We start from the raw sequence: 13376 nt of genomic DNA, 5'->3' as shown, positions 1-13376 counted from the left end.
CTGATTCGCTATTGCTCTATTTTCATTTACGCATAAGATTTCAAGGAGGTCATGGTTTTTTATGTTCATTTACTCATAGTAAGTTTCGATTTTAACTATTATTTTTTTATCATTAATATTTTATCTATTATTGACTAATCCGTATAGGATATTATAAAGGTTCATTGTAGAGACTATCTTTTCAATATGATTTATTTCATAACTTCGACATTTGAACTTCTAAAACATCTCATTCCACTAAACCAACTTATTATCGGTAAATCAAATAATTTCTTTTCCTCAACCAGTGCTTTCAGCTTATTTTGCAAATAAAGAATATTGTTTGGTTAAACTACTTGGCAGTTCAAGAGAAAATTTGTCCATCTACTATACAATGAATAACTTAGTATTTGTAAATTTAATTTGATTTAATAGTATATAAGACAAATTTTTTTGAAAAAATTAATGTGACCTTAATTTGAGAAAGGAAAAACTGATTTGTCTCTTTAGTTAACGGAGCTAGACGTTGATAATTATGATGCTGACGTGGTGGTTTAAAATGTTGACGTGGTGGTCTATGATGTTGACATGTTGATTCATGGTGGTTGATGACATGACAAAGAGACTAAATTATTATTTTTTTGATTGAATTCGATGGTCAAATTGATTTTTTAAAAATATTTGAAGGTTTTCAAATTAGAATGAAGGTCATAGTTTATGGATGAAATTAAGTCAATAAAAAATGATATGTCATGCACCAACGAAGGTTGGCCTGAGTGGAAGGGGCTCTGGTCGTTTAAGCAAGTGGTCTTAAGTTCGAGCCCTTGTGGATGCAGAAAACCTTCTTGGGAGAGGTCCCCACCTTTCGTGCCCGTCAGTACTTCGGAGGATTAGTCTCAGGCGAAGCCTGGGGACACATTGGGATACCCAAAAAATAAATTGATATGTCATGCACTCAAGTAATCCGAACAATTTAATCCTTGTCATGTTCAAGAAAACGTCAAATTTACACTTTTAACGTAAAATTTTATACCTCCACGAGACGAGTAAGAATTTCTTAACCTTTGTTAAAAGGTGATTGTTGCTTAAAATTTACTCCACTGCTTAAAAAATAAATGTATGTAGCCTAACTTGTTCATAGACTAACTCACTTTTCAGCTAATGCAAGATATTGTTGCAGTATTTTCAATCCAAGTATACCCGACTTAAACAAGCCTATCAACAAAGTATATTTAAATTTTACGGGATGAGCTTCTAAAGGAAAAAACAAACATGAACAACTAAATAGGGGTTAAATAATTAAAAAAAAGACCAGTGTTTTACTATTAAATATAAGAGTTTAGTGCATGTTGATGTTCCAGTTGATTTCTTTCAGCAAACAATGAGTGGAAAGACCACACGTATTCTGGTTCTGTATCTGCGCACTGTACACACCACTATACTAATAATAATACTATATCCTATGCATTTGTCTTGCTCTTGGATTTTCCCATTCAATTTCAGTTAATAGCAGTGAGTGGAAGTCTGGAATCCTTCAATGGTGGAGCTGTTGATGTTGCTTCATATTCCCCCAATGTGTTTTACATCTCCATTGCCTAATTTTTCTGTTTTTGCTTCCCAAAACAGCTTCAATAGTTCCTCAAATGGAGGAGTTTTGAGTTCCTCCATCGATGACATGCTCGGTGAGTTAAATGCCCTCTTCCTCGGTATTGTACACGATGGGTTGTCCACCTGTGATTATGAGTTGCCGACTAAAATGAAAAAGGTGTTTTATTAAATTTAAAAGCTCTGTTTCGGATGGCATTTACTCTATACCATCTTACCATGTATTCCTCCTCCAGGCATTTCCCAGAATTCTCTGAGATTTCTACTGTCAAGTGGTAGTGACCACCCTTCAGTTCCCTCAATCCCTCACAACAAGGAATGATCATGGAATTCATGTTCCAGCATGCTCCGTGATCAAGTTGTAATGAATCTGCCAGCATTTTTGTTCATCAGTTCTCTTTTTTTATGATCGAATTGAGTTGGTTTAGGTTGGGTTCGAATTAATTGGATCATGATTTTTGAGAATCTATATACTTACGATCAATGGATGTTAGACAGCTGTTGTTTGCAGTGTCTACATCTTCAAGAGCAGTGGACAGGGCACCGGAAAACTGATATCGGAGAATTTGATTGGCTTCCATCCCTCCCCTAAATTGAATAAAGCTAACAAAAATCAGTGATCTATGCCTGAAATTTTTCTAGAACACTTCTGAGAAAATAAAGCTTACCTAACAATGGAATCCACGGAATCAACATTTCTCTTTTCTAAACTAAGAACGGATTCCTGAGCATTCCTCCATTGTTGAGCGCTCATCTTTGCTTTCTTCATGCTGCAACAAGAATTATTTTGTAGGATGTTCAGTGCATACTAAAAAAATAACATTTGAAGCAAAAAATCGATGCAAGGGAAAAAACAACGCATACTACAACTCTCTCTTGGATGCTTATTGTGTGGGTATAATACCAAAACAAGCAATCGTTTATTTTGTGCGCCAATTTTCAAAGCAACATTGGAGGCTTTGTAGGAATTATAGAGATATGATTTATTATGATTTGATATCATTCCTTTAGTTAAGGGATTTTGTACATATATTTATACAATCCCTTATTTTAAGGGATCACATCCTAGGATTAGTATTTTTCCTTTCTTAAGTGTTTCCTACTTTAGAAAGATAATTTGTATATAAATATGTAATCTGTCCTATTGAAAATAATATGAAAATACATAGAATTACTCTGATTTCTACATGGTATCAGATTAGGTTACGGTTTCTTTCCAACCTAGACGATGTCCACAACTTCTTCTCCTACTCCGGAGATCACATCGAATCCAGAAAATTTTTCTGGTTCTGCTGCTCAATCAAAAGGTAATATGGTCATGAAAGAACCAAAAAGTAAACCTCATGCTAAATTTTTTTCTCCTCCCAGTTGACCCCTAATTGGATCCTCGATTCTGGTGCTACGGATTATATGACTGGTAATACGGATTTGTTTTGAAATTTTTTTCCAACCTTTGGTAAAGCTGTCAAAACGGCTGGTGATTACTTGTGCAAAATAGAAGGACATGACATTGTTATTCTCAATGACCAGATTATACTTAAAAATGTCCTATTCGTACCAAATCTTGTTTGCTATCTCGTTTCTGTTGGTAAAATTTCCACCGACTTGCATTGCTCTGCAATTTTTAATGATATTGATTGTACTTTGTAGGCACTGAACTCGAAGAAGATGATTGGTAAGGCCAGCTTGCAGAATGGTCTCTATATTCTTCCTGCCTCTACTAAAATCGAAATCTCGAAATCTTTCACCACTTTAGAAAAAGTTGATAATGTTATGTTATGGCACTATCGTTTAGGCCATCCTAGTTTCCACTATCTTTTAAAAGTTTTTCATTCTCTATTCATTCATAAAAGGCCAAACAAAATTCTTGAAAAGTTTGCTCTTTTGCCAAACATACAAAATCAACTTATTATCCTTCTACATATAAGCCTTCTCACCCTTTTGCTTTGATCCACAGTGATATTTGGGGCCCTTCTCGGGTGAAGAATGCTGATAATTGTAAGTGGTTATCACTTTCATTGATGATCACAGTAGGATAACTTGGACTTATTTGCTAAAAGATAAATTTGAAACTGCTGGTGTTTTTACCCAATTTTATAACATGGTTGTCACTCAATTTGGGTCTAAAATACAACTCTTTAAATTTGATAATGGCAGTGAATTTTTTTTCTAAGTCTTTGGGTGTGTTTTTCAGGAAAAAGGGTATAGTTCAGATTAGTTCTTGTGTTGACACCCCAAAACAAAACGGCATTGCCGAAAGAAAAAATAGACACCTCCTTGAAGTTACTCGTTTTCTTCTATTTACCACTAATGTTCCAAAATATTTGTGGGAGGAAGCCTTATTAACTTCTGATACATGCATCACAAGGCTCACATCAAAGGAAGAAGTAATAACTCTTCCAAATGATCCACTCGTCCAAGCATTGGAAAAGAAGATCAGAACAGAACCAGACTTACGACGACTTTTTGAATGGGATCCTGATATTATTTAGTCAATATGCCTTCTGGATATACGACCGTCTGTCTCTTATCTTTCCAACGGTTGTTGAATCGCATCAATCCGATATCGGGAACTCAATATATGATTATTTTACTGAAGACGGTGCATGCAGAAAATCATATACGAGATTTTGTAAATATTACGAATTTTCAATATTTTTATTGATTATTTGTAATATAACTTAATATAGGATGATGCATTATCTTTTAGGATTAAATTTATTATTTTATTATGAATTAAGGTTGGGTTAAAAATATTATCTTTAGTTATTATTATTTTATTAGGAATTAGAGTTAAGATATGTTTAGTTTATTATTATTTTATTCATTAGTTATTTAGGACCTTTAGAACTAAGCCCCTATATAAAGGAGGCTTCATTAAACTTTGTAATTCAAGATTTCTTTGATTAATAATACAACGAGAGTTCGTTTTTGCAAGTGCTGATTGTCTTGTGCCTTCGAAGCTTCTTCTCCTAGAGTTATTTCAAGTTCTTGTGAGGGAGATTAATCTTCACACTCCAATTTGCCTTTTCATCGCGACTAGGAGGGTTGGTTAGAGCCATTTATCGAGTTTGCCTTTTCATTGCGACTAGGAGGGTTCGATAGGACACTTATCCTTCTATTTTTCCACAAATCCATCTGCACCATCAATCATCTTTACCGTCCACCTTCGTAAGGGAGATCTTTTGATTTCTTTATTATCTTATTTTATTTTTAATTTCTTTATCTTTTATTTATTTTGTTCTAATCTTATTGCCTCGAAGAAACCCTAAAGAATCTTAGTTACTGCTGCCACCTTCCCCTATTCATCCCCTTTGTTCTTAATCGAGTCTAGAGCTTTCTAGGTTTGATTCTTCAACAAGAGCAACGTTCATTAACCCGCCACCGCTTCCCTATCAATTGGTATCAGATTTGGGCCGATTCTTGGAAAGAAGCAAGCAATCTTGTTTGTTCTTGCACACAACACCGTCAAGGTACCCCAACAGAGCTAGTTTAGAGAAGATTCATCATTTCAGGTTATTTTTATTTAATTTTAATTTAGATTCAAATCCTTCTTGTTAGTTTGCTATTTTTTTTCAAAAAAGACAAAAAAACAAAAAAGCTAAAATTTAAAAAAAAATTGTAAACAAAGGTATTTAGGACTGATTTTCTCCATATATCATATTCGTCTTAAGTTTAATCTCCAGTCAAAAATTCACTTCGATCAGAGTTCATTAGATCCTTCAAATACATCATTCAAGTTTTATCGGCAGATTCGGTCTAGAATATTGTCAAATTTCTTGAAAATTCTATAGGAAAAATTTTATGGTGAAAATTTTCATATTGCAACTTCATATATTGAATATCATTCACACAAAAAATCAGAATTTTCGGAGATCAAGAACAACTTCAAAAAAAGCGATCAAGAAAAACAGATTGTTTGAGGACTCACCGTTCAACAGAGTCTACTGGATACTACTGAAGGTATTAGGTTATGAAATTTTACAGGTGGTTTCTTGACGCAATTAATGACATTCAAGAATTTTTCCAGAATTTTTGGACACCGGTAACCCCCTCAAAAACGTTGCTCAAGTTGATCCATCGTTTTCTAGGTTTTCTGGTTTGGTCCCTTTTTCTTTTACTCTTAGTGCTTTAGGTTCTTTTGTTTTTCCCTATTATTGTTCTTTTGCATTATCTAACACATTATCTTCCTTGTGTTAGTAGGACTAAAGAGTTTGCATACTTCTTCCTTCTTTGCATTCTCGTTCTCTTGGAGTCTAACCTTGTTTGGCCTCTTAGAGCTTTTAGGTTTTTTCTCATCGCCTTTGCTAGTAATAAAACTCCAATACGAACTGTGGAAGACTACTTGGTAAAGTGAGTTTTAAAGAGTACAAGATCGGCTTACTTGCCTCTCGTTGTGTTACTTTCTTGGAGTGACTTGTGAGGTTTCTTGCTTTGTTGAATTTTCTTTCTTTTATTTTTATTTTACTTTAAAATTTTCTTTCGAGTGTTATGATTTTAGGATGTGTGACAATAACAACAAGACACTTACGGCTATCTTAGCCGCACTTGCACGACTCACGACTCAAGACTCAAGTTGAAAGATTTGATGAACTTACCAATACCGTGAGAGAACGACAAGAACCACAACTGGATCTACCAAACCAGAATCCAAGACTAAACAATGCTGAATTTTTGGTACCCAGGCGAGAACAACCACGTTTCCAAGCACCTGAACTCTTTGAAAAACCAAAGTTCATGATCCCGTCTTTCAAAGGAGACAACGATCCGGACAGGTACATCGATTGGGAAGGAAAAGTTGATCTCATATTCGCATACCATGACTACCCCCAAGCTAAACAAGTTCCCCACATAACCATGCAATTCGAAGGATATGCTCAAACTTGGTGGATGCAAACAAGGAAAAAGATCCAGAATTTCCAAATTCCAACAATCACTTCTTGGACCGACCTCAAACAAACCATGAGGAAGCGATTCCTACCGACACATTATACACGAGAAGTTAAACTACGACTACACCGACTTCAACAAGGTAGAAGTTCAGTTGAAGACTACTACAAGGAGATGCAGTCCTTACTCAATAGGGCTAACATAACCGAAAAAGGAAGAAGTCACTGTGCCAAGATTCGTTGTCGGCTTGAACTCAAACATCACTGATCTTCTTGACCTCCATGGGTACGAAAACCTTGAAGATACACTAAAGAAAGCAATGACAATCGAAGTACAAATCCAAAGGAGATTCCGAGAACATTACCAAGGTACTTCATCCTCTTACCAAGGTAATCCTTCAAATCCTTCCTCGTCTTCTACTCCATCTTCTCTAAAAAAGCTAAGAGATGACAAACCTGACAAGGAGAAAGAACGATCAGCAAAGAATGACACACTTCCGTCCCTAAAGATCAAATAATAATTTGTGAGGAGGTAGGGAAAGCAAAAAAAGAAAAAGTTGAGAAAGAGGCAAAAGTAAAAGAGGTCACTAGTTATAAAAACCAAAAGAATAATGACCCATGGGAGATGAGTGAACCTAAATGTGAGAAGAAATGAGTGACTCAAAATCTATGTGTGAGCACAAAAGAATTGAGAGAGAACCTTATTTACAAACAACCTTGCATCCTTGTTTGCTTTAGGGAATAAATTATTTCGATTTCTAACATTAACAAGGATTTGCCTAGTTTGTTTTCATCTCTTTTACAGGATTTTTGAGAAGTGTTAGGTGGTCTACCTAATGAACTACCACTGAAAAAGAGGAAAACAATGCCAAACCAATCTAATTCAAGGTTATATCATACCTCGTCAAACATACAATCTCGAAGAAACCAAAGAGTTGGATTTGTTACAAAAAGGCTATATCCAGGAAAGCCTTAGTCATGACGCCATCTTAATGAAGAAACATGATTTGAACAACTCTACAGGCTTTATAGTTCGTGCACAGGAAATCCATGTAAATGATGAAATAGTAAAAGCAACACGAGACTGGCCCACACCATCTTCCATAGCCAAGAGTTGTCGAATAATATTAGGTGACCCTCCTGACGGGTTACCACCTGAAAGCCCTAATCACTATGCCATATCAATGAAGAGTCACGATTTACGGGAGTCCAAAGGTAAATATTTTATTACTCATTTTAATGACATTGTAACAAACTTCTTCTCCCTCTTACAAGGAAAGGCTCGTGAAGTTGTCATCCATACTAAACACAACTCCTTTAAGTGTGTAAGCAAAACACATTAGACGATGCAAACAGGTTCTACAATCCAAAAATTCCTACGAGAATCTTAATTCATGAACCACACTTAGGAGACTAAGGATTACTTTAACAAACCAATTGACATGGTTTTTAAACACTCATTCTCACCACACACGAAAAACCATAGAGAATTATCTGAAGCAATCATACAGAAAGCAAACAGTGGTCGACACCATGTTGAATTTCAACCTAAACATCAGATTACAAGACTTGTATGCAAAAGGGGATTTCAAGACTACAAGAAATCAGTTCCTACAAAGAAGAAGCCTCGACTGAAACGCATAAAGACACATCACATTGATCTTGGTAAATGTTTCACAAGTTTTCCTTTCAAACATCTAAGTTTTCTCTTGGATTTTTAGATTCGAGGACGAATCCTTTTGAGGAGTGGGGGAAGGGCTTTAATGTTTCAGATTCGAGGTTAATCTTTTGAAGAAAGGGAGGATGATACATGCATCACAAGGCTCACATCAAAGGAAGAAGTAATAACTCTTCCAAATGATCCACTCGTCAAGCATTGGAAAAGAATATCAAACAGAAGCAGACTTACGATGACTTTTGAATGGATCCTGATATTATTTAGTCAATATGTCTTCTGGAGATACAACGTCTTATTTTCCAACGGTTGTTTAATCGTATCAATCCGATATCGGGAACTCAAGATATGGTTATTTTACTGAAGACGGTGCATGCAGAAAATCTTATACGGGATTTTGTAAATATTACGAATTTTCAATATTTTATTGATTATTTGTAATATAACTTAATATAGGATGATGCATTATCTTTTAGGATTAAATTTATTATTTTATAGGAATTAAGGTGGGTTAAAAATATTATCTTTAGTTATTATTTATTAGGAATTAGAGTTAAGATATGTTTAGTTTATTATTTTATTCATTAATTATTTAGGACCTTTAGAACTCAGCCCCTATAAGGAGCTTCATTAAACTTTGTAATTCAAGATTTCTTTGATTAATAATACAACGTGAGTTCATTTTTGCAAGTGCTGATTGCCTTGTGCCTTCGAAGCTTCTTCTCCTGGAGTTCTTTCAAGTTCTTGTGAGGGAGATTAATCTTCACACTCCAATTTTCCTTTTCATCGCGACTAGGAGGGTTGGTTAGAGCCATTTATCGAGTTTGCCTTTTCATTGCGACTAGGAGGGTTCGATAGGACACTTATCCATCTATTTTTCCAGAAATCCATCTGCACCATCAATCATCTTTACCGTCCACCTTCGTAAGGGAGATCTTTTGAATTCTTTATTATCTTATCTTATTTTATTTTCAATTTCTTTATCTTTTGTTTTTTTTTTTAATCTTATTGCCTTGAAGAAACCCTAAAGAATCCTAGTTACTGCTGCCACCTTCCCCTATTCATCCCCTTTGTTCTTAATCGAGTCTAGAGCTTTCTAGGTTTGATTCTTCAACAAGAGCAACGTTCATTAACCCGCCACCGCTTCCCTATCAACTGCCACATATTTAATCAATCGAATGCCTAGTAAGGTTTTACAATTGCAAACACCTCAATCTATATTTTTGCAATACTTTCCCCATTTTAAACCTATCTCCTCCATTCTTCCACTTAAAATATTTGGTTATACTATTTCATCCAAAACATTGCTCCTAATAAGTCCAAGTTAGATCCTAAATCATTAAAGTGTGTACTGGTTGGGTATTCTTCACTTAAGAAGGGTTATAAATGTTATCATCCTCATTCTAAACGATTTTTTACCACTATGGATATAACATTTTATGAGCAGGATCCCTATTTCACTCAGGCTGAAATTCAGGGGAGACATGGAAGGATTTTCAGCCACATCAGGTATCTCCTCCTACTCTTCATTCTCAACCTTCATAATTGCCACCAATTTTATCTTTACCTACAGATTTGTCACCTATAACTACTCCCATTGATTCATTTGTAGTACCAATCACTACTTCACCCACACCTACTTTAAACACCCTTCCTGAAAACACACCTACTCCCATTCAAAATCTTCCACAAACATCACTAATCAAACAACTTCGTGTCTATACAAGGAAAAGAAAACATATTCCTGAGGCTGTTTTGCAATCTGATGCTTGCCGAGAATTGGATTTGGGTCCAGCTACCGAAATATAAGAAGAAATCTGTAAGTCCACTTCCCCTACTCTAGATGACTTCCCTATTGCAATTAGAAAAGGGGTTAGACAATGCACCAAGCATCCTATTGAAAAATTTGCTGGTTATAATTCATTGATGTCGTCTTTTCAAGCATTTACAGCAAACTTGGATAAAGAATAGGTTCCCTCAAGCATAGCTGAAGTTCTAAAGGATTCAATATGGAGAAGGGTTGATGAAGAAGAAATTTGTGCACTAGAGAAAAATGCTACTTGGACCGTTATGGACCTTCCTCAAGGAAAAAAGGTTGTTGGTTGTAAATGGATCTTTGCTGTAAAGTATAATTCCAATAGTAGTATTCAACGATACAAAGCTAGACTAGTGGCCAGAGGCTTTACGCAAACATATGGGATAGATTTCACATAAACTTTTGCACCTGTGGCGAAGCTGAATACTGTTCGAGTACTCTTAAGTTTGACTATAAATTACGATTGGAAATTATACAAACTTGATGTAAAAAACGCTTTTCTTAATGGCAAGCTAGAAGAAGAAGTCTATATGAAGTTGCCGCCTGGCTTAAAGTCTGTTGAATGAAGTAACAAGGTGTGCAAGCTCAACAAGTCTCTATACGGATTAAAACAATCACCTAGAGCTTGGTTCGAGAGGTTCACTAAAGTCATTATGAAAAACGGCTATAAGCAGTCCCTCGCCGATCATACTCTTTTTATCAAGGTAACTTCTACAAATAAGAAAGCTATCCTTATTGTGTACGTGGACGGCATAATTCTTACCGGAGATAATGAAGAAGAGATTTGCAATTTGAAGAAGTTGTTAAATGAGGAATTCGAAATCAAGGACTTGGGAAAGCTAAGGTATTTCCTAGGAATGGACGTGGCAAGGTCAAAAGAAGAACTTGTAATCAACCAAAGAAAATATGTACTTGATTTACTCAAAGAAACTGGTTTTCTTGGTTGTAATCCGATTGATACACCAATGGAGGCAAGCTTGAAATTTAGCAAAGAAGATGGGTCCTTAGTAGACAAAGAGAAATTTTAAAGATTAGTTGGGAAACTAATTTATTTATCCTTGACAAGGCCAAATATAGTCTTTCCCGTAAATGTGATAAGTCAACACATGACTAATCCTACTGAAGAGCATATGGCAGCAGCAAATAGAATTCTCAAGTACTTGAAGAAAACTCCAGGACACGGCTTAATGTTTAAGAAGACACAAGGCAAAACTGTTAAAATTTTTACAGACACTAATTGGGTCGGAGACCTTACTGAAAGGAGATCCACTAGTGGCTACTGCATATTTATTTGGGGTAACCTTACAACTTGGAGAAGTAAGAAACAATCTGTCGTGTCAAGAAGTGGTGTTGAAGCTGAATTCAGAGCACTAGCATTGGGGATATACGAAGGAATTTGGCTACTTAACCTACTGAAAGAACTTGACACTAATCAATATGATCACTTTGAAGTCTTGTGTGATAATCAATCTGCTATTCAAATTGCTAAGAACCCAGTTCAACATGATCGGACAAAGCATGTTGAGATTAATAGGCATTTTATAGTTGATCAAGTTAACAAAAAGACAGTCACACTTTCATACATTTCTTCATAAGAACAAGTTGCAGACATTCTTACTAAGGCTTTGTCAAAGCCCGTTTTCAATAAATTCCTATTCAAGCTGAGATTATACAATGTATATTCTCCAGCTTGAGGGGGAGTGTAGGAATTATAGAGATATGATTTGTTATGATTTGATAACATTCCTTTAGTTAAGGGATTTTGTACATATATTTATACAATCCCTTATTTTAAGGGATCACATCCTAGGATTAGTATTTTTCCTTTCTTAAGTGTTTCCTACTTTAGAGAGATAATTTGTATATAAATATGTAATCTGTCCTATTAAAAATAATATGAAAGTACAGAGAATTACTCTGATTTCTACAGGCTTATTCTTAGAGTTTACTTAAACACAGGCAGCATGACCCTTGGCTTATTCTTAGAGCTTACTTAAACACAAGCAGCATGACGCTTGGCTTATTCTTAGAGCTTACTTAAACACAAGCAGCATGACTCTTGGCAGGTAGTTTTGGATTCGGCTGTATATTTTTGTATTTCCTAGAACTTGTATAATTACATGATTTAGCAAGAATGCAATGGAAGACTTCAGAGAAGAATGACTTGATCGCTAGTGGAGCTATTTCGGTTGATCACTCAAGCAACTAGAGATAGACTGATCAACTTAATGCCTTTTTTATTGTTGATTGGGGAATAGGTACTTGAATGCAATGTAGTATGGCTACGTACCCTTGTCAAGCTTTGAAGCAAAACTTTGCTTCAGATAAATAAGAAATTACTTAACCAGGAAAAAAAATAAAAAGAAAACAACCCGTACCAGTTTTGAAGAACCTCTTGCATATCTTTCTTTCCGCTTTCGACAGCAGAAGTATCTTCAATGTAATGGGATTCTGTGTTTTCCATGTGAATATTCCACTCCGTTTTAACAACAGTGTACTCTTGCATGGTAGACATTTCTTTCTGTAGCTCACTTGTTTTGCTGGACGCATTATCCCGGAGATCATGGACTGCCATTTGGACCTAAAAAGAAAAAAAATAAAGGAATTTATTCCCAAAATAGTTATCAAACACAGATCAAGAACCCTCAGCTCATATGAATATTGAAATCAGCAGTTATATATATAGGTACCAGTTTTTTCTTCCTAGCACTTGAAAATGCAAGCAGTTCTGCCACCTTTTGTAGCATTTGCTTCTCTCCATTCGTGGCACATTCCTACATGTATCATAGATTTGAATTGAACTTAATGGTTACCAGCTTTAAGAAAGAAAATTTGTCAGAGTTAAGAACTATTAAGTACCTCAAACTTCTTTTCAAATTCAGACAATTTGTTGTCATTCATTATTTGTGCTTCTTCCACAACTTTGGTCAGCCTGGCTGCATGCATGTCTAAAGTCTCGAAGAAATTCAGTTATTTTAGAAATTGACCTTGCATTGTCTACTTCCCTGGAGTGTGCCTGTAGATGAAATAGAAGGAAGTGAGTCCACTACCAACACCTCTAAATTACTGATAGCTGAGACACAAAGCATAAAGATATAAACCTCGTACTATTGTCGTGCAAATGCAGTTAGCTTCTCCTCTTGCTTGTAAAGATTACTTTGAAGGTCATCAAGTAATGCTTCAGCCTCAGAAGTAATTCCTTTGAACAACTGAACCATATAAGTAACATTATAAGAAGGAGAAGTAGAAAAGAAATGTTCACTTAAAAACTAAACTATCAGAATACTGCTTACATCTTCCACATAATGCGAATGCTTAGAAACTTCAGAATTTAGATCACCCAACGTTGAAACAAAATTTTCATCAAGTTTCGAGGCTATATTGTCCAAAGCTTTGACACCCAAAGCATACG

At 35.4% G+C, this 13376-nt stretch overlaps 1 protein-coding gene across 1 annotated transcript; it reads right to left on the bottom strand.

Annotated features, from left to right (window-relative positions):
* Positions 1-1539: 1539 nt before the first annotated feature.
* Positions 1540-12976, bottom strand: LOC120118785 (kinesin-like protein KIN-5D). The gene is made up of 7 exons (XM_039138764.1): positions 12824-12976; positions 12655-12738; positions 12343-12545; positions 2253-2354; positions 2063-2172; positions 1803-1954; positions 1540-1710 (listed from the first exon to the last, which is right to left on the bottom strand). Exons 1-7 carry the CDS (start codon positions 12908-12910, stop codon positions 1540-1542), a joined length of 909 nt encoding a protein of 302 aa, XP_038994695.1. The 5' UTR covers positions 12911-12976.
* Between the last annotated feature and the right edge of the window lie 400 nt (positions 12977-13376).

The sequence above is a fragment of the Hibiscus syriacus genome, unplaced genomic scaffold, assembly GCF_006381635.1.
Source record: "Hibiscus syriacus cultivar Baekdansim isolate YM2019G1 unplaced genomic scaffold, ASM638163v2 tig00000991_pilon, whole genome shotgun sequence".
Classification (NCBI taxonomy): Eukaryota; Viridiplantae; Streptophyta; class Magnoliopsida; order Malvales; family Malvaceae; genus Hibiscus; species Hibiscus syriacus.
This window is presented reverse-complemented; position numbering and strand designations above follow the sequence as displayed.

What these genes read in the sequence shown, in the direction of transcription:
- LOC120118785 (XM_039138764.1), bottom strand. Translation starts at nt 12,910, where the DNA reads ATGCATGCAGCCAGGCTGACCAAAGTTGTGGAAGAAGCACAAATAATG. An exon ending in AATTTGAAAAGAAGTTTGAG is followed by an intron (nt 12,739 to 12,823) that starts GTACTTAATAGT and finishes TGATACATGTAG; the next exon opens with GAATGTGCCACGAATGGAGA. An exon ending in CTGTCTAACATCCATTGATC is followed by an intron (nt 1,955 to 2,062) that starts GTAAGTATATAG and finishes AAATGCTGGCAG; the next exon opens with ATTCATTACAACTTGATCAC.